Source organism: Numenius arquata, chromosome Z (assembly GCF_964106895.1).
Source record: "Numenius arquata chromosome Z, bNumArq3.hap1.1, whole genome shotgun sequence".
NCBI lineage: Eukaryota > Metazoa > Chordata > Aves > Charadriiformes > Scolopacidae > Numenius > Numenius arquata.
In genome coordinates, this window is record NC_133616.1 from 78,997,203 (window position 1) to 79,021,798 (window position 24,596).

The 24,596-nt window shown below is 41.2% G+C and overlaps 1 protein-coding gene across 2 annotated transcripts in view; it reads right to left on the reverse strand.

The window, feature by feature from the left end:
- Window positions 1–24,284, reverse strand: part of HAPLN1 (hyaluronan and proteoglycan link protein 1) — a 29,723-nt gene extending 5,439 nt beyond the window's left edge. The window contains exons 1-4 of one of the 2 annotated variants that reach the window (XM_074166468.1): window positions 24,185–24,284; window positions 23,346–23,348; window positions 11,752–12,126; window positions 2,005–2,307 (exon numbers count right to left, since the gene is read on the reverse strand). In XM_074166468.1, coding sequence (XP_074022569.1) covers window positions 2,005–2,307; window positions 11,752–12,126; window positions 23,346–23,348; window positions 24,185–24,284 — 781 coding nt within the window. The remainder of the gene's footprint in view (window positions 1–2,004; window positions 2,308–11,751; window positions 12,127–23,345; window positions 23,349–24,184) is intronic. The other variant, XM_074166469.1, reaches the window with a different exon arrangement.
- Window positions 24,285–24,596: the final 312 nt, after the last annotated feature.

Genomic DNA, 24,596 nt, shown 5'->3' on the forward strand with positions numbered 1-24,596 from the left:
GACTCCAGCAGTCACCGCCACTGCTGGAAACGCCTGGTGTCCTAACCACTTCTCATTTTCCTTGGCTGTTCCTGAGCTGAGAGAATCAATATTGGGTGTTGCAGAAATAGCTCTTTGTCCATAGCCACTATCTTTGGCAACTGCAACCTGGTGGCAAAATGGGTTATTATAAGGTTTTCCCTGTACAGTGAGAACGCTAACATACACTGTGAAGCATACATAAGCTATCTGAAGTGTTGAGCCAGAAATAGGAAGTTGCCATTTTGGGAGAGTAAGTGGGTTTATCGTGGATATTAAGGTAAGCTTAGTGGAGCTTAAGCGCCACTGAATAGCGGAGGACATAAGCAGGGATGTGTGAGGATAACGTAACCTGGTGAGTTGCTGGTGAAGGAAATGGATGCTGAGAGAAGCTGAAGTCTGGGTTTTCTGCTGACACCCTGAGAGGCTGACATGGCGCTGAGTTGTAGAGAACTAGAAAAGATGGTGCTCAGCTCCCTGTATCATCCTATTGCTATGTGGTATTCTCTCTTGCATGCTGGTTTAACAGACTAACCAAGGATAAGATTCATTTTAGTGTCTTGTCTTGGATTTCTTTGCTACCTGTATACCATATCCTCACCTTAGCTCGTTTCTCTCTTGCTGTATCAATGCACAGACAATATTTCTCTGTCAGTATTATTATTTTTTTGTCAGAAGTTATTTTTCTCTTTCCTTAAGGGATACTGTCCAGCTGCTAGTGTGGAAAAAGGTGGTGATTAGTGAACAGTAGTCACAAACGTTTACTCTGCAAGCAATATAAATAGTGCAGCTATCACATTTTAATTCTTTCTCCTTGTATGTTTTATTCATTGGTGCTATTTCTGTAGTACAGGGTTAAATCTGCATATAAGAGATAAGCTCATATAGGATTTTGCCTTGGATAAATGAAGCAAGAAAAAAAATGAGCCAGCATTTCATGGAATGATGCAGCATGATAAAAATCATCTAAACGTTTGTTTCAGACAGTTTAATATTGTTGGTTTGAGGATTTGGCTTTTTTTTTTGAGAGAGAGGGTGGAGCAGACTTAGCACCAGAGCATATCTTCCAAGAGCAAGGCTTATGTTTATTTTTGGTGTGCTGTAGGACAAAAATGCTTCATTGTGGATAAGCAATCTGTGTATAAACAAAAAAGGCCATGCTCCTTGGTCTGGGTGGGCTGTAAGCCAAACATGTGCAAAGTTGCACAGGAATTATTCACAAGCATGATGCTGTAGAGGATCGTAGACTCCTTTTGCCCATGTTCACTTGCAGCTTCCTTCCCATTCACAACCATGCTATCTAAACCCTTTTCAGCCACTAGATTAAACCTGAAATGATAGCAAGCTAATATCAAGCCATTTCATACCTAAAGTAACTTCTACTAATAGCAAAAAAGCTTGCAGTCACTAAAATAAGGTTTAGAGCAGACCTAGCTCAGAGCAAACGTGAATAGGATTTTGGCAGTGTACTAACATGAGGAATCTAAATTATTAGGCATAAAAGCTAGAAATAGCTTTGCTGATAAGGAAGTATTAGTCGTATTAGAGCTGGTACATGAGCAGGATCTGGTTGACAATAGCATAGACAACAGCATAGATGACCAGAATTTTGTTTTCATGATAAAAACACAGTAATTATAATTGAATTCAACAGGAAAGCTCAATTAATGAATCACAGGTTTCTTCATCTCTTTAACTGAAATAAACTGGGCATGTATCAACATTAAAAGAGTACATATAAATTTTAATGGGGTGAAAGCGGAGATATTAGAAACTCCTGCCAAGTTGTGAGTTGTAAAAAGGATCTACGTGAACATGTGGCAAAGACAAATTTACTCTGCGCATGTGTCCTTGTAAATTCAACAATAACATTTTCCAAGCCTAACATAAGCTTTGACAAATCAAATATCCCTTGCTGCCATTGGAGTTTTCTTTCCCAAGCACAGAAACAGTCGTTTACAAGGTAGGGGTGAAGAAGGCTCTTACCGTTGAAGTTTGAAGTAAAACAGAAAACGTCGTATCGGCTTTTATCTTTATCCCAGAACCCGTAATTCCTGACCCCAGGCACTGTGTTCTTCCCTCCGCAGGGCTCCCTGGGCTTGGTGATGGGGTACTGCACGGAGCCGTCACTGAGCCAGCCGGCGTTACACCAGTCCAGCCCTGACCTCCAGGCGTCGTAGAGCTGGTCGAAGGAGGCGATAACAGAGTCTTGGTCCAGGCAGGCTCGCTGAGCCTCATGGAAGTTTAAGTTGTAACGACCCAGCCGTGGAGAGTATGGGAATACAACACCTGAAGTGATAGAAAGAGGGCAAGTTACGGGACACCGAACTAGCAGAAGAAAAGGAAACAGCATTTACAATCAGCAGGAGGAGAAATAAAGGTTAATGCCATGATGCGTGTCAGACTGTTGTCTTATTTCTGGGGAAAAAACCGCACTGTCAGCACATCAGCCAAGAGGTTTGGAAGGGGATAGGGCTGCCGCCTCACCTAGCCAGCTCCTCTCCCTGTAACCTCATCCCTTTCCCGATGGGAACCGTGCCTGGCCCGCACGGTGCTCCCATCTGCAGCTTTGCTGTCCCCACTGTGATCTCACCCTCCTGCACTCCAAGAGCACCTAAAGATGAACAGAGCCAGCAGAAATTGTGCAACTACACGTTTTTCATCAGGAAATTCCATTTTATCACCTGTAAGATCAATTTCTCTTTTAAAAAAAAAAGTAAATTAAACCCCAGCCTAGTTATATTTTTTTTGCCGGGTGGGATTTGGGGATTTTCTGGCAGTCATTTAGAAAGAAGAAATTGTAGTACAGACGCATGTGAACTATTTCTTTTTACACATAGACATTAAAATGAAATGTTTTGATTGACATAAAAAAGTGCTATGTTCTTTGCATGGACCCTTGCCAAGATTTCCTGAGAGGCTCAAGACAGTTGTTTTTTTGTTTGTTTGTTTTTGTTTTATTTCACATTATACTAGGAACAGGAAGGTATTTCAAGCCTGGCTTAATAACAACATTTCAAGGCTAGGCTAGTAGGAGGCATAATTTCAGTGTCCTGAGGTCTTAAAGTAGGAAATCTATAGGGAAATAAAATCAGTGAAGTCGTGTGTGGCTTTGGGGAGAGTTTTCTGCTACTCTCCAGCCATTTTTTGGCAGTTTGTCACCACTCAAGGAGGCAGAGCTCCTCACAGAGGGCATCAGGGAGCAGGGGTCCTTGAGCAGGAGACAGGTTTCCCCAACTGCAGATGGTGACCCATGTAGGACACTGCATGCAGCGATGCAAGACGGCCCTAGTAGGAAGCTGTGTGAGACACCACCTTCCCTCGCTACCCTGTGGCTGCCAAAAGCACTGCCGGCTGAACCAAAGGACTATTGCTGGAAAGCCACTCTGCAAGCAGCATGGACCTACCAGATTCTTTCTTCCCTGAGGACCAGCCACAGGCTAGCCCAAAGCCCTGTCTGTTGCTCATTGGTGGTGAGCCATTGCAGACTGCTATGGCAGAGAGACCTTCTCATAACAGAGGACATCCAAGAGGAGATGGGCAACGTGGGGACACCTCCAGAGTTGTTTCATCAGCAACATTTAACCAAAGTCACTACCCTTTTCTGACAGATTTTTCCACAGTATATTTTCTGCTGGTGTTATGAAAAAGATCTGTAGTTAAAGATTACTTCTTGAAGCACAAAAGATGTTTCAGAAAATGCTGAAGAACTACCTCCCCATATGCCTCTGATAAAAGAGAAGAGAGAGACTTGAAACAAAAGTTTGGATCAGACCACCCTAATCTTTGGCAGGGTTTAGAAACTTAACCCAGATCTAAATTTTACAGTTGGCTTTAGCCCAGTCTCATAATAAGCTGAAATAAAACAGCATCAGAGAAGATTCGGCTCAGAATGTTTATTCTCAAACATCTCTGTAGAACTAAGTGCTGTAGGATGCAGAGGGACTGAAGACAAGATAACACATGAGATGAGCCAAAAACTTTACACTAGTATAAACATCTGTCTTTATTTTCCTTTCTCCCTGCTGGTGAATTCTCCCACCTATAACAAGTTCCTTGTCTCCAGGGCAATGTAGCATAGGATAGAGGAATTACATTATGGTCATGCAAGACTGTCACCATGCAATGAAGCCATTCTTCTTTCTGAACATTCAAACCCACTTCCGTGTCTATTCCACTGGTATCTTAACATCTCCTTTCTTTCCTTTCTCTTCCTCGCCCATCTATCGTCCAAGAAGTGTTATTTTTTTAAACAAAATCTTTGTTATTACTAAACCTTGGTGACTTGGTCCAAGAAAATAAAGCATGCAAATGTAAACTTGGCAGAGTAATAATAAACTATATTTTGCTCCCCTTCAGCAATTAATTAGAGAGTCTGCTGAGGTTCTTTCCTTTTGTAAATGCTTTGTTAAATGGCTTTTCAGTTATTAGCTGCTCTGAACTATAAAGAGTGAACGTCATGTAACACATGTGCTGTTAACTGTAGCTTCATAAACACGAAGCTGTAGATGTTTCATATTTTTCTGGATTTCTGTTTTTCCTTCCTCCTCCTCTACTCCTCTTTAAAAAAAAAATATTCATTCCCCCTCAGTGCTAATGGATAGAAACATCACTGGCTACAATAAAAATGTAGCGAATGTCAGAGGAATCCAGGCTTTATTATTTCATTAGAAATCCAAAACTTATTATTTTTGCAGATCTACGCTTCCCCAGACAATTGACTCCTTGTCAAGTACCTGTGTCTGATTTGCATATACATGTCAGAAAAAGCTAAAATCACCAGAGGTGGGTATTTTTTAATTAAGATCTAAACTTACATACTTCTAAAAACTGAGCAACAATTAATTGGAAACCACTCACACAGATTTGATTCTGTAAGGTTTCCAAAGTCACTTTTTAAAAACGGTTAAATATGATTTGTTACAAATCTATTTGAGTTTGACAGTTTGGGACATAATGGTTTAATAACATAAATATGCACAAAACTGTAATATTAGCTTTGGGCTATATTCGGGTAGACTGCATAGAAGCTGATTTTTGTTTGAGTTCATCTGCAGTACAAGCCTGCAACTTATTAACATTAATTTCACCCTGCAGATGGGGGTGGCCATTGGTAATTTTGCAGAGCAAAACTGACCGGGTACGTGTTTTGTGCAGCTTTGCATTATCTTGCATCTTTGTTAATATTACTTTTTCCTTCTTCGTTTCCCTACCTAACCTAGCTGAAATTCATAGTTAGATATTACTATTCATCTTTCTTTTGTTACAATTTAGCAGTACTGAACTTCAGTTAATTGCAAAGCATCTTATTCAGTCTTGGATCTTATAACCCGTCAAAAGATAATCCATCCCATCTGTTCTTGAATGGACAAAAGCTGTCCTGAGGCTTGTTACTGTTCCCAAACTACAGACTGAATCTAAACCCCTGACTCTCACCGTGTTTTACCACTAGACAAAACACCCACTTCCAAATGTTAACAAATTCAGCTTAAAAAATGGAGGAAGATAAAAACTTCCAGCCTCAGATGGTTAAAATCTGGTTCGGTTGTGGGAAGAGTGAGCTGAAGAGCCTTAACCTGACCTTAGAGGTTGGTCTCCCTACTCTAAGGAGGCAGCTGAGCCACTTGCGGAGCCTGAATAGGGAATATTAGTTTACAATATAGACTTCAGAGTGTGGCTCCTCTCCCAAACACGCAGTTCTCCGGAATAGGTCCTACCCCCAGGGAAAGACCTCCTTCCCTCCAAGCAAGAGAGGAAGAACCTGAGACACATCAACTCCATGGAGAATAAATCTGTAAGCGAAAGAGGAGGGCTGGGTGAGACTCGCTTTATGCACCTGTGACACTGCAACTGCGGTCCAGAAAAAGACTGTTGTAATGGAAATTAGGATTTCTACCACATCGGAACGTAAGAATGGGATGTATAACACATCCTCCCCATATGCACGCCTGTATCTCCATGAACGCCTTACATTGGATTCCACAAACGTACAACTCTGCTTCAGTTACTGTGGTTTTTAGGGAATGCAAAAGAAATTATATTTGTGAGTCTTTTGTAAGCTATTTGTATTTAAGAGCCTTATAGGCAGGTAAACCCTAAAAATTCAGTGCAAGTGCTTTGCAATTACTCAATTGCTACAGACACACTGTCAGTGCAAGGAGCTGTAACAGTTACCCAAGACAAGGACGTGAGGGAATAACCTTAGAAAGCTCAACTCCCGTAACAATTTATGGGAGTCTATAAAGCCAGCACCACACACAATTAGCAGTTTTAAGAGTATTTACACATAGAACAAAATAACACAAATTTCTGTTGACCCATATGGAAAAAAAGGTCTTTTTACCGCCAGTGTAAAGAAATGGGCTTCCTTGAGTTCTAGCCCAAACAGAAAAGTATGTTTCCTTGTAGCCAGTGTAAACACAGGTAACAGTAGGGTTTGCTATATACTGTACTGTAGGGTACAGTTTTATGCTGGCAGGTTCATGCACTTGATGGCAAAATTTTCCATGCTGGATTTCTAAAATTCTGTAAAAAGTGGCAAGTCCCTCGTTTTCCTTGAAAGCCTATCTCCATTTCTCCGCCTGTCAGGGCTGTCAGATCTCTGATCATTCAGCACAGACTCCGTGGGTGGGCCACTACCTGTCAGCAGGTATCAGTCTCCCCAAAAATGAAACCGAAGCTCGAGATGGTCCACAGCACACCATAACCAAGCTGTCAGTGGGGTTGCTTATTTTTGACAAATACAAACTAGACTCATCTGGGGGCATACTATTGCTTGATTTGTCTACAGCCTTCATGAAAATTTGCAGACTGTTGTCTTTCCTTGCTCTCCTTCGGTTAATTAGTCCCACTTCTTTTTTGGCATTTTCCTTTCAGGTAATCATTTCCAGATAATTTTTTGCTGCTGTATTTTGAACTTTTTACTTCACCTGCATCTTTCACATACCATTTCTCACAGCACTTGCAAACACAGCTGTGCCTGGAAAGACCTGTTACCCTGTCACAGAAGGAATTACATTGGTCTGTCATGACTTACTCTTGACAAACTCCTGTTGTCTTTTACAAGGCTTTTTGTTGTCTTCTAGGGACTCACAAATAGTGTGTCCTATAAAATCAGTTTTATAGTAGAGAATACAACAGATTGTCACGCAAAGGATATTTAAAATAGCTTTTTGTGTATGAATGTAACAGCAACACACAAAAGAAAAAAATCGGGCATTCAGTATTAGGCTAAATCTGATTTCTCTTGCTGTTGAGAGCATGGAGCTGGTTACATATTGGTTTCAGCTATAAATTCCCCATTGCTTACATCCAGCTTAAGAGCAGATGACTGGATAAGAAAGTAGTTGCTATGACAATATGGAAGAATTTGTTTATATGAAGCTTATGGATTTGTTTGATCTGTTTTGAACTAAAAAGTCTGCTTTTGAGAGACATGCCTGTTCTTTTTCTAACTCTATCTGGGACATAAAGGCTAACATACCTCTAAGCAAGAGCATAAAACCTGATGGTTTTTTTGGTTCATGTGGTGCCACCCAGAGAGTCAGCTTCTATCTGGAAGTAACTTTCTACAGAGATTTTTAATGGCTTTATCTAGTTCTGGATATTTCTGGTACTGTTGAACGTACAAAGTAATTATTTTATAGCCTGTATTGCAAAACTAATGTGTTCAGTTATCACCTCTCCCTGAAGACAGAAACTATTAAAAAAAATTCTAATAGAGTAACAATCTGCCTTTGGCAGTTTAGTGTCGTTCCGCTTTCTTTGTCAGCCAGCCCATGAATCTCACAAAGGAATAGTACACAAAATCTGTGCCTGAGCAGTATAACCAAGGGCCAATGTTGGAGCCTTTGCATGCCTGGGAAGCCGAAGCACACAAGCCTGATGTAGTGAGATTCATTACACTGCCTAGTACTCATAAGAAAGGAAAATAGTAAAGAACTAGCATAAAGAAAATTTAGTGTAGAACAGTAAAAACACCAACATAAAGAAAATTTAATGTAAGCTAGGAATTCTTTCTTTCCTTATGACTGGGGCAACAATATCTACTTGCCATAGGAAACCCCTTAATTTGTTAAACTTTTGGCTCTCAGGACATTTGACAAAGAGTGTAAAACTCATGATGCGTATTTTATGTGCAGGAGGAGAGTAATGCCATTTCATTGAGAAAATGGCTTCTCACTGAGAAAAGGCCAATATAAAAAGTGTCCTGCTCTCTGCTCTTGCAGCCACCATGCCCAGACCAACTCTCCTGCCCTTAGACCAGTCCTTGTACTTATGGCTACCAACAGCACGATAATCATGACATGATGGAATAGTTCTTAAAGCTGGTGGTTGTGAAATACTGCAATGAATCCTGGTCCTGAGCTTTAGCTGTTAGACAGCACTGTCTCACTAGTGCAGGGGGGAAATGGCATGATTCTGCATTAAATAATAGTGAAGAAAACATACCAAAACCATGTAAGGCATGAAACAAACACAGACTGAATCTAATTCCACTGGTTTTTCAAAGCTAAAGGTATCCAAAGGGCTGGAGCACCTCTCCTCTGAAGAGAGAGAGAGTTGGGGTTATTCAGCCTGGAGAAGAGAAGGCTTTGGGGAGACCTTATAGCCCCTTCCAGTACCTAAAGGGGGCTACAGGAGAGATGGGGAGGGACTCTTGATCAGGGTGGGGAGTGATAGGACGAGGAGTAATGGTTTTAAACTGAAAGAGTGGAGATTTAGACTAGATATTAGGAAGAAATTCTTTACTGTGAGGGTGGTGAGACACTGGAACCGGTTGCCCAGAGAAGTTGTGGATGCCTGGAGGTGTTCAAGGCCAGGATGAGCAACCTGGTCTAGTGGGAGGTGTCCCTGCCCATGGCAGGGGGGTTGGAACGCGATGATCTTTAAGGTCCCTTCCAACCCAAGCCATTATATGATTCTGTGAATAAAACACTACCCCTTTGGAGGAGAAAAAAGGTCCATTGAGGTAGAGGTCAACTACTTTCATATTGATATATGAACCTGGTTTTGCCTAGCCAAAGCTATACTGTTTGTACAGTGAGCTCACACTGGAGCGATCAGCTGTTTTGCACTGCTAGTGGGCATTCCTGGATATAAATGGTTTTGTCTTGCTGCCAATTAACATCCTCAGGGCCACCATCTCAGGACACCAGTCTATTGATGCAAATCCTCCCCACTGTGAGATTAACCTTATTATTTATAACAGATGTTGGAATAGGCTAATATATTTTTATTTTTCTCCAAAGATTGATTTTTTTTCCCCTTGATCTGTTCTGCATTGCTCAAATACATAAAACAGAAATTAAAGCCAGCACCACATAAAGCTGCAGAGAAGATGAAAAAATAAGCACAGGGGCATGCAAACAGAGGACTTCATTCCATCAACTATATATATCCACTGTAAAGGTAAGTGTATTTTAATCATTATCATTTTAGAAGGAAAATTAAATGTAACTCAGACAGAGAATTACTGGATTTAGTGGCCATAACCAGGACTGACACTGACACACTCACTAGCCTTATCTCACTTGAAAGGTTACATTTTACCATGATGTTTTGCAAACAAAATTTTCCTGTCAGTTTAGGAAACATCACATTATAACCTCAGAAATGAACAGTCCTACACCTGTCCCATGTCTGACAAAAATCATTAAAAAAACATTGTTCCTTATGTTAGCCAGACACTAGTTAAAATGTATGAAATTTCCTTTGAGCAGAGATTGGAACATACTTGGTTGAAGAAATAGGATCCTTATGAGTTTCCATATTTTGGAGGTGGGGGAAAACAGGAAGGAGTGGTGCTGTTGTACAGGACAGGTTGGAGTTGGCATGGGGACACTGTTTAGAGTAACAGCAGTAAGCTCGAGGGGACAGTGTATACCAGGAGGTGGGACCCACACCTTTAATCCATTGGGCTAGTGTTGTATCATGAAACAGTCACAGTAAAAAAACCCCAGAAAATCCCCTTTTTGTTGTGCTGCCATCTGTGGTAAAGAAAATTTCTCATTGTTTTCTTAGTGTAGTATCAATCCAATATTGCCTTTCAAACGTGGCTCTCTGCACGGGCACAAGTACTGGTACCAAGCTTGAGGTAAAGCTTCCTGATCCGCCACTGCAGCCACCAGCATCTCCCCTTCCCCAGGCACTCCTGGCACAGCGGGAAGCATTTGTACCGGAACCTCCTCACTTTTAACAGCAGAGAGCTAATGAACTTTTGTTTGAGAGGCACAATGCTAAGTGGCACCAGATGACTTTCTGGTCCAGACGTGTGGTGTGATGAACCCTTTGAGGATTCTACACTGGCAAAATTATCATAATGCCATAAAATGCAGGGAAATCCCAGCATCTGATGTGGAACAAGATATGTAGTTATTTATCTGGAATAATTTGAAGCTTGATAGAGATATGTACTTAGGACGTAAGGATACTGTCAGGAGAATATTATCAAACTATCGAGCATCCTCGTAACCCAGGGCTGGGCTCCAGGACCACCTGCACAACAGTGTGAGAAAAGAGGAGACATTCTGGGGACAAACATGGTGTACACTCTTATTAAAGATGGATTACGTGAGGAGAAACAACCTAAAATTGACTGTCCTGCTGGCATAGAAACTGTGCAGGACCTCTCTGCCCTCAGAAATGGAAGTTTCCAGCAGTCTCCAACGAGGAGTAGAAAAAGGGATGTAAAGAAGTAAGCTAAGCCCATGACGTCTATTGGGTTCCAAGAACCACTCAGCCAGTCTTATTGTGCAGGGTAACTATATAACCATCATAATGTACAATAACCCTCAATGAAAGAGTCATATATTTCACACGTTTACAGAGAGCCCAGGGGGCTGATTTTTGTCTTTTCTTTTCTTTTTTCTTCCTAACTGCTTTTCACAGATGATGTGGCTTTTATAAAGTTCTCTCTGGCACACACTTGCTGGTAAGTATAAGGGTAAGGGAGACATCTTCATGCAACTTTAAGCTTACTGCTGCGTTCAGTGCAGTGCTTTGGGGAAAAAGGCCAAATGCTGGTTTACATGCACTGCATCTCATAAAAGTTATCTGAATTTTGTAACAGTAAAGTAAAGCTGAATTTTTGGTCCTCTTTTAAACCATTTCATTTTTTTTTTCCTAAGGCTTTGTACTCTAATGCTTTGTTTTCAATAATACTGCTGAGGGAAATGACTACAGACTACATGTAGGAGTTGTCTTGGCAGGCAATATAGAGATCTATTTTATGTAATTATAAGGCTGGAAAACCCAAACCCATTGTCTCTGGAACAAACTTCTTTAACATTTTTAATCTTTGCAATTTGTATTTGCCTTATAATCTAAAATGTCCAGAAGGTCTGTAAAATAATTATTAGGGGAATATTTAATATAATTTTGCCTAAGCCTACTGTAAAAACATGCAGTTACTTCTGTAAAGTGATAGATGCAAATTAAAAACGTATGGAGTTCTTCATACTATGTTTGGTCATTCTTTTTTGGCTCCCTTCACACCGGGTTCCCCTGGGAGCTGAATCTACCGAAGGCTAACATAAGACATACAAGTCCTAATGTCCTTCTAATTTATGATTGATGTCACGGGTTGTCAAGCCAAGATCCCCAGTGCACAATGAATCCCATTTCTCAGCTTGCTGTTATCACTGATAATACAATATCAGCAGTATCAGGAGATAAAAGCAGACCTTAACACAGACCAAATCTGAATTTAAGTATAATTCAGGTGTTACCTACCTTCCAAATTCAGAGCTACCACTGCTGTATCGTCCTCCAATCCTTCAATCACCTCACACTTATATCTCCCGTAATCCTCCAGGATTATATTTGTGATTATGAGAGAGGCATCATTTTCACTGCTTTCCCTCAGAAACACTCTGCCCTGGTAGTTTCCGTAGCTCTTTCTGTGATGTCCCATTGCAACAAAGACGTCCACTTCTTTGAGGTAATCTGAGGTGAGTTTGGTCCACTTGACCCGGATTTTGTGGGTTCCTGAGCCAGCTGTTGATGATGTGTGTTCATGGTAAAATTTACACGGCAGTGTGACGTTGCCACCCCGGTGTGAGAAGATTTTAGCTTGCTCTGCTACCACAAGCAGACGGGGTCCATTTTCTGTTAGGATTCAAGGAGAAAAACAAAAAACAAGAATTAGTCTGCAATCTACCTTTTACAGAATGGGTAATGATTGATGCCATAACAAGCAGCTATATTATACACTAACTCTGCAGCATCATTTCCCTGCAATCATTTTGTGCCTATGCAGCAGTAGGGTCTATAAACCAGCTATATATATAAACATTTACTTAGCTGCAAGCATGTCTGTGTGTGTATGCTCCCAGAGAGGCAAACTGGTTTGCAGCATTGCCCCCTCATATAGGCAGAGGACATCCTATATACTCCACAGTCACGAAGATAGACTTGTATAAATATATTTACAGAGTTGTATAGCTGGTGGATGAATGCCATCATCCATAAAGGGCTCCATGCAAACATCTCGTATTTCCCTGCAGGTTGTTCAAGAGCTGTCTGTCAACGCTTCATTTTTTTTTTTTCATAATTCAATTTTTATGTATGGACTCAGCTTATTCAGGCAGCAGCACCATCTGAGACACAGCGAGTCACACTCACAAAACAGAAAAACCATTACTGTATCAAATAGCACTATTTATACTGACATGAAAAGTGTCAGCATAATTCTAAAATGTCTCATTTTCTATTTGTATTTTATTCCAATTTATGAGTTTGAGTTCCTCTTCTGACATATTTCCACCAAAGCAAGGAAGTCCATTTTATCTTCAAATGTAAAATCCGGTCCTCTCCTGCCCACCTTCCTCATCATCCCAATGTGTTTTTTCCTCATCTGTTTTCCTCATCTCCTTCACACTTGTCACTATTTTAACTTTGATATTTTGATCTCACTTCAAACAAACCCACATTTAACTGGCTGTCCACTCTCCCCCTCACCCTCACCCTCACCTCCCTGCTCGCTTTTCTCTCTGGTAGGTCACTACGGCTGATATTGCTCTATGAAACCGTTATATTTAGGACAGTCAGCTTGAGCAGGTGCTCGCTTCCAACCTCAAGTCTCTGGGGCTTCTTTGACAGGCTGTACTGCCTTGGGAAAAACCTGGGAAACACAGATTTCATGGTGGCAGTCAGCAGATGTATCCAAAAGTGAGAATATTTCCTTCTTTCGGCACCTCTTGCCCCTCCTCTCATGCGCAGCTTGCAAAACTGATTTAGCAAGCTCAGCACTTCTGAAGATATTGCCGTCCTCTATCACTGAGAAACCGACCAAAACTGGCAATGAATCACCAGCGCTCTGCTCACTGGGAGAGAATTACCAACCTCGCTCTACATAACAGATTGTGAAAAAAGACTTTGTAACTCCCTACGTGTGTTCAGCAACTCAATGAAACAGCCCAGAAATGTGCTTCCCAACTCCGAGGCTCAGTCTGGCTCTCTCTGACTTCAGCAAAAGCCAAGGATAACTTCCCAAACGCAGGGGCTGTTGAGAAGCTCACCCTACAAAGGCTGGCAGCAATTTTTCTGCTGGTGTCAGTGGGGATGTATCTGGATTTGATAGGACAAAACCACAGAAATACATGCAAAAATGTCATCAACCAGCGAGAGGCGTGGATGACTGGGATGGAGATGGGCTGACAGGCGAGGTGTCAGTGACAAGCTCACCAGGGAGTATCCCTGTGGGCCAGCTCTCTCTTCGTGGCACTGCAAGACCCTGCGGTGTGTCTGCAGCCATGGTGGGTGCAGGGAGATGTTAGGATCTGTAGTTCATAAACGTCTCCAGAGAGTCCTAGGCTTCTGAGTCCTGTTGACAAGTCTTCTGTCTAAATGATATATTCACCTAAACTGCAGTTTCAGCTTGACTTCACCATCTGTCCACACAGGCTACACTAAGCAGCAGAAGTAGGGAGGTGATTGTGCCCCTGTACTCAGCACTGGTGAGGCCACACCTCGAGTATTGTGTCCAGTTTTGGGCACCTCAATACAAGAGAGATATCGAGGTGCTGGAGCGAGCACAGAGGAGGGCAACGACGCTGGTGAAGGGCCTGGAAAACAAATCCTATGAAGAGCGATTGAAGGAGCTGGGACTGTTTAGTATGAGGAAGAGGAGGCTGAGGGGAGACCTCATCACTCTCTACAACTACTTGAAAGGACACTGTAGAGAGGTTGGTGCTGGTCTCTTCGCACAGGTAATTAATGACAGAACGAGAGGGAATGGCTTCAAGCTCCAACAGGGTAGGTTTAGACTGAACGTTAGGAAAGAATTTTTCACAGAAAGAGTGGTCGGGCATTGGAATAGGCTGCCCAGGGAGGTGGTTGAGTCACCATCCCTGGATGTGTTTAAGAGCCATTTAGATGTGGTGTTGGGGGATATGATATAGGGAAGAACTTTGTATAGTAGGGTAGATGGTTGGGATCGATGATCCCAAGGGTCTCTTCCAACCTGGACGATTCTATGATTCTAAGAAGGAAGGGAAGTGATGCCATCCAGAGGAACCTGGACAGGCTTGAGAGGTGGGCACACACAAACCTCATGAAGTTCAACTAGGCCAAATGCAATGACCTGCATCTGGGTTGGGGCAATCCCAAGCACAAGTACAGGCTTGGTAAGAGAAGGGATTGACAGCAGCCTTGAGGAGAAGGACTTGGGAGTGTTGGTTGATGAGAAGCTCAACAAGAGTCGGCAATGTGCACTTGCAGCCCAGAAAGCCAACCGCATCCTGGGCTGCATCAAAAGAAGCGTGGCCAGAAGGTTGAGGGAGGTGGTTCTTCCCCTCTACTCCGCTCTCCCACCTGGAGTACTGTGTCCGGCCCTGGGGGCACACACATAAGCAGGACATTGACCTGTTGGAGCAGGTCCAGAGGAGGCCACAAAAATTATCAGAGGGCTGGAGCACCTCTCCTATGAGGAAAAGCTGAGAGAGTTGGGGTTGTTCATCCTGGAGAAGAAAAGGCTCCAGGGAGACCTTATAGCAGCCTTCCAGTATTTGAAGGGGGCCTAGAGAAGAGATGGGGAGGGACTCTTGATCAGGGAGGGGAGAGATAGGACAAGGAGTGATTGTTTTAAACAGAAAGAGGGGAGATTCAGACTAGATATTAGAAAGAAATTCTTTACTGTGAGGGTGCTGAGACACTGGAATAGGTTGCCCAGAGAAGTTGTGGGTGCCCCATCCCTGGGCATGTTCAAGGCCAGGCTGGATGGGGCTCTGAATAACCTGGTCTAGCGGGAGGTGTCCCTGCCCATGGCAGGGGAATTCAAACTAGATAACCTTTAAAGGTCCCTTCCAACCCAAACCATTCTATGGTTCTATAAAGAAACCCCAGAGTATGCAGCACTTTATAATCATGCAAACACATTTGGGGTGATAGCAAGGACAAGCTCGATGAGTGCAAACTTGCACCTGCTTAAGAAAAACAGGTATTCCAAATGTGTAATTCTTTATGAGGAGATGCTGTGCCAAGAGCATTGTTATTACCTGCACAGGATAAACTAGCTAGGGCACCAGCTGCCTCTAGAATGAGCAAGCTTGAGCGCTCCAAGTTGCTTTACCAGGATAAAAGACCTTCCTTCCTAGTGACACATCATTGCTGCAGAGCAGATCACCTGCAGCCCCATATAACCAGTTTTCTTTTTTCACTGCCCTTCTTCCCCAGAGGTGAGTAGAGGCTCGGTGCTGCTCCAATAACCCATCTTCCCCCTTTCAGAGGAGAGCATTCAAGGAGAGAGGTGATCTGAGGCAAAGCACCATGGAAAGTGTTGCTAACACTGTTTCCACAGGACAAGGAGAAGGAAGAAAGTGAAGGCAGCCAGAATGGTGTGTCTGCGAATTTCCCGGCTTCCTTCAGGGACAAAGATGTTCCACAGACTTCTGTCCACCTTGGGAGGAGAAATGTTATGCTTTGGGTTGGTTATTACCAAGAAATCTGAATCAGAGCTCAACTATGCTGGGTCTTTAATACTGAAACAGTCAAGTTAATAAATATTAGCAGAAAGGACTGGGGCAGGAGGGAGAGTCTGACTCAGGCTGCTATAACACTCGCTCTTTCTAACAACAGCTACTCTGTGCCAGCAAGGCCTGGACACTTGCCCAGAGCACTGTCACCTCTGACTCCAGCATCCTTATGCGGTGCTGTACCTCTCTCCTGGCTGCTTCCCACCTCCTCTGGCCCTTTGCAGCAGCCATTACTGAGTTTGTATCTCAGAAAGCATAAAGAACAGAGGGGATGGGAACCTGGGAAAGGAAAGAAATGCATGGCTTTTCTCATCCTGGAACACCTCCTACATCTCTAGAGGTTCAAAGGGAGATACAAAACTTGAAATATACCTCCACCCCCAAGTTTTCTAAAAGCTAATTCTTTTTTACAGAAAAAGACATGATGTGCCCTTCCCTCTGGGAAGACAGTGGGGCAGAAAATAACATTTATGCTGCTTTCAGACCTAGGAGAGGACGAAGGAAGAGTCTCCAGCTTTCGAGGAAATGCAGATGTCATATTGGGGGAGGCTGTGTGGTTTCTTTGTGGTCCAGAAGACATGCAGGCAGCAGGGATTCAGGATTAAAAATGAGATGGCTGAGGTTTGGCAAGAGGCCATAAGGTCTTTATTATCCAGCAGCCAGTGAGAATTAGGGCCAAAGTCATCTAACTGCATATTTTTGGGAACATGGCAAAATGAACGGTCTTGGTCTTTCTGGAGTCAACAGAGAAGGAGTTAAAAAACAAAATCACAACAAACAAAAAAAAATGCCCAAACACAGAGCAAACCAGAATCCCTTCATTTACAATATATGTTTAGCACTCTGGATGCAGCATTCCAGTTTACTGCTGTGAAAGTCAGCTTAAATGAGGAATGAATCTTGCTTCCTGGGTTACCTTATTACAATGAGTAACGATCTGTTGTGAAACAATGATCTGATCATGGGAGATGGGGTAAACACTGTTTTAAAGGCTTGCCAGAGTGGCTCCCTGGCTGCTTTCCTCATCAGGTTTCTGACAAGGCTGCTACTTCTGAATAAAATAATCTTTGTATTGAAATGGCAGGAATATCTAAAAGATGAGTGCAAAGAGGAAAAACACAGGACAACTGAGTGTTATCACAAAGTCCAGCATGTTACTTGGAGAAGACAGCCCTTCTTTTTCCCCAGAACTACTTTATTTAGAAGTACGATCAGAGAATTTGTAAGGTGAATGGACAAATAACTATAGACTCTGCAAACCCCAGATAAGCCCTCGCTAAACTGTGTCTGCAACAGGACAGTTTGGATACTCGCTGGAGACAAGACAGACCATGTGCAATGGACCCTCAGACGGTGGACTAATGGCGTGGAATGTGCCGGGCAACCTCCAGCTGCTCCTTCTGTTGGGAACAGAGATGGCAACAGTCTGGTTATTGGCTCTGGTCTTAGCTCCAAGGTCAAAAATGGGATGAGAAAGGTATGCTAATTGGGGTTTTCACCTTTCCAGGCATATTTTGCCTTGAAAGATGTGCAACAGCTCAGCTGCTAGTACAGAACCAGGCACCACTGGTGACTAATCTGCTGAATTTTTTCCACTCTTCCTTCCCTACTATTGATTTTGACAGGCTGTGGCCTTTTGTTAATCCTCCTGGTGGAATTAGATGGATGACAAAGGCAACATAACGCAAAAACAACTAAGCTAGCTAAAACTGAGCTAAGCTAGCTTTGTCCAAGTTGCAGAAGCTATCCAGCTGCGTGGGAAAACATACAACTCTGGGAGCTGCTTTTCCAAGCTGCAGGGAAGGACGGCCTGCCACAAATGAAAACTCACTTGGAAAACTTGCTATTCGGGTCAGCTTTGCTCTATCTCAGCGGTGCCACATCAAGGAGGTATATACTGCAAGTGAAGGGGTATCCTGCTACCTTAAGTAGCAAGGCAGAGGCAGCAGCAGGCTGTCTGCCTCTGTTTTATCCTCCTCCTCTCTTTCTCCCTTGTCTGAGTGCTGTGCAATTAGCACTGCTGTTCTGGTTGTCATTACTTCCTACACATCTGACCTTGACTTCAGTGTGATCCCCACTTCAAGGACAGTAAGTGGACTTGCTCTCACGCTGCTAGAGCTCTCAATCCAGTCTCACCTGCTAGCTTATTGGTTTAGTTACTGCTGGACATGTGTTCAGATTTGCTTGTCTTTTTAGTTGTTTGGTTTTGGGTTGGGTTTTTTTTTTTGTGTGCGGGGTTTTCTTTCTGTTTGTTGTTGTGGTTTTTTTTCTCTCTTAACTGGCTTCTGCACTGAAGAGCAACGGCAAGCCAGGTTTGAAAGGCCAGGAACATAGTGTGGGGCAGAGAGCATGAGTCACGCTATGTCCCTTGGCAAACAGCTTTATCCACTTTATCCATCAGAATTGTCCAGAAACTTATGTTGACCTGGCTACAAGACTTGATTGTTCCCACATTTTAATGGACTAACTTACAAAGCAACACTGGAGAAAAAAAAGTGTTCATTTTTAGAGGGGAAAAAATCCTAAGTCAGGGATCACATCATAGATGTGTTTTGTCAGATAAACTCATGTATTGCCTAAATGTTCCACACTGTTATCAAGACATTAGGTTAATAACCTATGCGTGCCATCCTACTTTAAATAAACAGAATTGTTTCTGGCTTTTCTGTAATGTTACCAGGGGCGTAAGCATAACTCTTATCCTAAAATATCCTCACTCTTCCTGTAGCAGTGGCATGTTTTGTTACCCTACCATGCTAATTTAAAACTCAAAAATAATTTCTGTGAGAACAATAATTCACACTTGCTATAATATGTACGGAAGTGCACTGATATACACACATATGTGTGTATTGCTCAGAGAATCCGAAGGGAAAAACATAAAGAATTACGCACACACTTTTTTTTCCACATAATTTTCCTATTACAATTTTTTTAACTATGTTTTAACTACCTATCTTTGTACTTTTGCTTTTGGAAAAATAATCTAAAAAATTTTGTATATCATCTGTAAGACTAGAAAAAGCTGTTCTTATTTTCCCAAGCATTAATGCAATTTTGTTTATGACATGAAAAAGAAATTATAAGCATCAAGCTCCCGTGTCTTCTAAAATGACAGGATAAAATACTCTCTACACATTACATTTAAGTTTTGACATACAACTGGTAAAAGAGATGCTAGATAAATCTTAGTTAAAAAGTTTAGGTACCTTGTTCAGCTAAAAATACCGATTTTATAAATCGCTTCAACATAGAGATGACAAGATAGATGTAAAATGTTTTTCAGCTGATCCCATCTACTCAACCTGAGTAACACGTTGCGGGGAATTGTTAAAGGGGTTGTATTAACTGAGGTTTAGGTTTCCAGGAGACCTAGCAGCACATAAAGTGATCAGGCAAATAACAAACTTCAGCTCTTCTAAAATATTGCCACCGTGTGACTTAAATAAACTTTAAGTACGTGTTTACTTCAGTATAGATAAAGAAATTGCATGAAGATCAGGCCTCATAGAGCAGAACAGAACAGAAATCATGGCAACATCTCTGCATCTCCTCTGCACAGAAGGAAATCTTCATGGGTGGCATTGAGACTGTTTGACAAAAACAATATATTACATGGAAATGGTGAGGAGCTTTTCCAGTTCTTTAATTACCTTTAAATGCTATATGTATTAGACTGCTGTAGCAAGTTAAAGCAAATTAGTAATTTAAATTGATGTTTAACGTGAATCTTTTTGCTTCTGTAATAATTTTTTTGCAACCCAAATATATTGGTACCTATTATTTAAGGTCTGTTCCAGAATATGCAGTCCTGAATGCCTTTAATGACACCAGCATGCGAACATGAGGTGAGGTTGCTCTTTGCTGACATTTCTATTACATGCTGTTGCAACATGCCATGCTCTGAAGAGGGAAGCAAGCCAAGTTGACGTAAAGAAGCAGCTAAATTATAAGAAGATGGATCATGACATAATCTAAAGAGTCCTGAAAGGCAACAAAACTAGTGAGAAATTTCAAGTGGAGGAAATAAATGGAAGAAATAACAGGTAATGGGAAATGAAGAAAGGTGGACCAATGGAAAAAGCAGTCAAAAGCAAATTGGAAAAGAATGAAACTTGGAAAGATAAGAAGTAGCTTATGAGGTCAAATCAGTAGTGCACCTAATCTCTTATTGTGTTTTTGGTAAGTCCAGCAAGACTATGCAGTTTCTTTCTCTCTATTGGTTCTGGCTTGTTTTGAAGAAAAGGAAGTGGACTGTGAATATAACTCATTGTCATGCAGAACAAGATGGGCAAAGATTTATTCTGCTTTTGTCACTGATTAATTGACTTAACTTTTTTTTTTTTTTTTTTTTTTTTAAATAGGACAATATTAGAGTGTTATCTGTCGTTCCACATTGACATATTTCTTGGTCGGCATACATATATCTGCTCAGATTTCTTGATAGGCAATGGGTGTATCCTTGTATCAGAAAGGTAAAGAATTGTTGTGTAACCTAAACTCACTTATATGCAAGGAAGAGCTAAAAACATAGAAGCTGGCCCTTTTCAAACCAAAATTTGTATTCTCTTCTCTAGCCTTTCTTGTTGTATTTCTAAAACGTGAACAAACTGGAAGCATATGTTAAAGGCTCCTGCCACCCTTAAGTAATTAACTTAGCAATTAAGGTAATGACCCAGTAAACTTCGTTTCTTTTGCAGAACAGCTACACACAGAAGAATGCTCTTATCTCTTAAGGGTACTCTGCCTCTTTGAATAATTGGTCAGCAACTAGCACTATGAATAGATTAGACAGATATTCAAAGCTGAGCACTGAAAAGAATCACCATCCTCTCTCACGGGTCTCAGAGTCCTTCACAGATCTTGACTTCAGAGAAAATCGGAGTCTTTAATTACATTGATGTGCTTAGAGTAGTATTGTTTTCTCGTAGTGGACACTGAAGTGGCTAGGGTATACTTTTGCCCCATCTTCACATTCACCAGATGATTTCATTTAATATTATGACTTTTTCTAAAGAGTGAAACTGGTATCCCCTAAGGCACATGCAGTTTACTGGGGTGGGAGGGTGAGGGGGACAAGACATCTTAGTCAAATATAGTTCTCTCGTTTGCCTTTATCCACAAAAGTTAAACTGGAATGACTTTTGTATGCAGACAAACTACCAGAGAGGAAGGTGTCATAGTCAAGCAGTCTGGGATAATAGAGCAGCCGGACCAAAACCATGAAATCCACTACAGACTTCAGGAAAGGAAGTAAAGTCATGAAGAGATGAAATGCAGCTTTAGGTATCCCATAAATTTTGTTCATAAATATTGGAATAAAACCAAAGAAGAAAAGAGATAAACAAAAGAAGTGGGCCAGAGGAAAGAAGCAGAAAGGAATACTGGTAAAGGTAGGGGGTAAAACTGTCTAGCAGATGAGAAATTTGACTGAGGTCCAGTTTCACTGTATTAACCAACAAGGGGACAACCAGGAACTAGAGCTGACACTGACAGCAGGAACAGAGATATTCATGAAACCAGTGGCTCGTTTCTAAGGAAAATTGAAAGATTTAAGAGGGAACATGATAATTATGCCTACTGCAGTGTTAAAGATATTGGCAAGTGTTTAGTAAAGGTAAAGAAATCCACAGTTTCAAGGCAGTGGACATCTGAAAGTCAGAGTTCTGTGTTCCCAAAAAGCAATGACCTGTCAGTATAATCAGAAAACAATACAATTTATGAAACACCACTCTGGTTAGCAAATTCTAAGTCTGAGAGAGATGGCAAGAGTTTTTATACTAGTGGAGGGGCAGCAAAGTGGGATAACTAGATCTTCTGGTTCTTGACACAGTTGTGAAGGGAGTCAGAACCACTCTGAAATAGCCGTCAGACCATAATACAGTATTAATAGATGGCTGCTTTATAGGAAGGTCAAATGAAAGATAAAGGTGATGAGGTGGCACTGTACATTACTGCTCTAGCAGGTTGTGAAGAAATAAGAAATGATAGCGAGGACAAAATGGAGCACAGATCAAAAGTGTGTCAGGAAGGACTGTAAAAGGCCTTAGTGCAGCAGTAAAAAAAAAAGTCTTTTAAACAGGCACAGGTTCATTTTGGAGTATGGAGTCACTACACATGCAGATAAAGGTGGAAGACAATAGAGAAATGACCCAAGAGTTAGAATAGAATAGAATAGAATAGAATAGAATAGAATAGAATAGAATAGAATAGAATAGGATAGAATAGGATAGAATAGGATAGAAGACAGATTAGTTCATTGCCTCAGGAGATCCCTTGCAGCTCTGTGTACTAGACTACACAACATCTATCCGCACCTCCTGTAATTCCAAGGCATTCCAAAGCACGCAATCCATGAGGAGTTCAGCTACACATCTCTTATTTCAGCTGTGGAGGGGGATGCTACACTCCTTAATGCAATATAAAATACCTTTCGTATGAAGCTATAACACATGCGTTGCACAGGCCTCCCTGATTTCCAGCTTGTTTCCAGGTGTAGATCATCTTATGTGTTTATGCAGCATTGGGCAGAGCAGAACCCCAAGCCTGATGGGATTCCACAATACAGAGAGGAATGAAAGAAATTAATAGTAAAAATACCAAGTTTTGAACAGTTTTATTCTTTTTGATTTGTGGTCTGTGTATTTCAGAGCCTGAATCAGCTGATGTACAAAGCTCATCGCAGAGCTCAATTTTAAGCTATAACCAGCTTTCCTTGAAGGAATAAAGTCTCGAGGTTCAGAGGAGTTTTCATGGGTAGGGAGAATGGTCCATCTTGAAACTTTCATCAGCTTTAAACTATTTAGCACTTGCAGGCTGCACTGTACACATGCTGAAGCAACAAATATGACTTGCAAATTACACTAAAGTGCTGACGAAGCAAGTTTAACATACACAGATTAAGGAAAAGTAATTTTGCTTTGGTTTAATTATTTCCAGTAATTTAATCTTTCAAAAAGACAAATAAAGTTCAGAGTTAAGAAACTGCATTATACAAGGAAAGGCAAACTGTGTGTTTATTAGATGTTGGTGCCAAATATGAAATTTACCCTGGGGAATGAATGTCCATCATCTCAAACAATGAGATATAACATTTTGATATTATATGGTGAGATATATCATTTTGATATAACACATTCATTTGACCTTCATCCTGTGAGTTTCCTTAGAGTGAAACCAGCTAGCTGTCATTCCCTATTTGACCTTGACAATCCCAGTGCCTGTTTTCAAAGGTGCAGGGTACCATTAACTTCTGTGACTTTCCTGCGAACTTCTGAATGTTCAGGCTTTCTTAGTAACCTGCCCTAACTTGATAATTCATATTTACACAAACACTCAAATAACACAATTTACCAGCTGTTGAGAGAAAGGAATCAAATTTTAAAAAGGGAGAGAGAGAGGACAATAATGCTGTGTTTCTTAACTTTGCAAGATTAATTTTAGCCAGCATCAAGAAACATGTAAATGAAATCAGGAAAATCCCTGTTAGTTTTGCCTGTCCTTACTGCATAAATCCCCTGTTTTTTCTTATACAGGATGACCCTCAATGACTGAAGCCCGGGCTGAAAAAAACAGCTGCATTGTACTGCAGACTGAAATCCTGCTACAGCTATCAGCTCTGGGATTCAAACATGAACCAAACAGGATTATGCAGAAGGCCAGTATAATACTTAGTGTGAATTAAAGGTATGAGGAAAGACACATTTCTTTTGGGGTAAGCTACTTTTTTTTTTTTTCCCTAGTTTAAATATCCTAATTATTATCTCAGATGTGCTGAGCCTTTTTAAATACTAAACAGCAATAATGTTCTGTAATGTGAAGAACTATGTATGACAGTCTTCTTAAAATTGAATATATTCCACAATAAACTAAAGGTATTTCAACCCATTGCAGTTGCTTATTACTTTAGGATGCATGCTCTTTATCTTAAATCATGCTGTACATTACTCACTAATCTTTGCAAGGTTGTGACTAAGTGCTATTAAACAGTGCAATTTTATTTTTTTTTATTTTTTTTACTTTCCTTAGGAGTAATAATAATGCATCAGAACCAGAAAAGAAAAGGTTTGTCACAGTAATAATAGTATTCAAAAAACAGTGCAGCAGAATAAACAATTAAGGATCATTAAGCACATTATTCTGTTTCCCTCAGCAATCTGAAGATACTGGTATTTTCTCACGTATTTCCTTACCTTGAATGTGAATAATTCTTTCATGCTCCAGACTTGAGTTGTCAGGGTGAGGTTCAGCCCAGCAGGCAGAAATCAGCACCAGAAAGAGTAGACTCTTCATCTTTATAGTCAAAAGAATCTTCTTCACTGTAAGGGCATCACATACAAAGAGGCTTGTGAATTTTTTGAGACCTTTACAGTGTTGCACTGCACAACTTGTTACAGCAATGATCTTATGAGGGACCTATAATATATTTAACCCAGTCAGCTGAAAAAGTTACAGCAGCTACTCATTTTTTAGACATGGAGAGTGGACCTTTTTATCATGGACTTTCAAGAAGTGAAACTGGCAAGCCGTATTCAGCTCTGTCTATGCAGAAATACAACACGAAAAAATAAAAGCACACACACAAATATCCATAAACCAAACTCC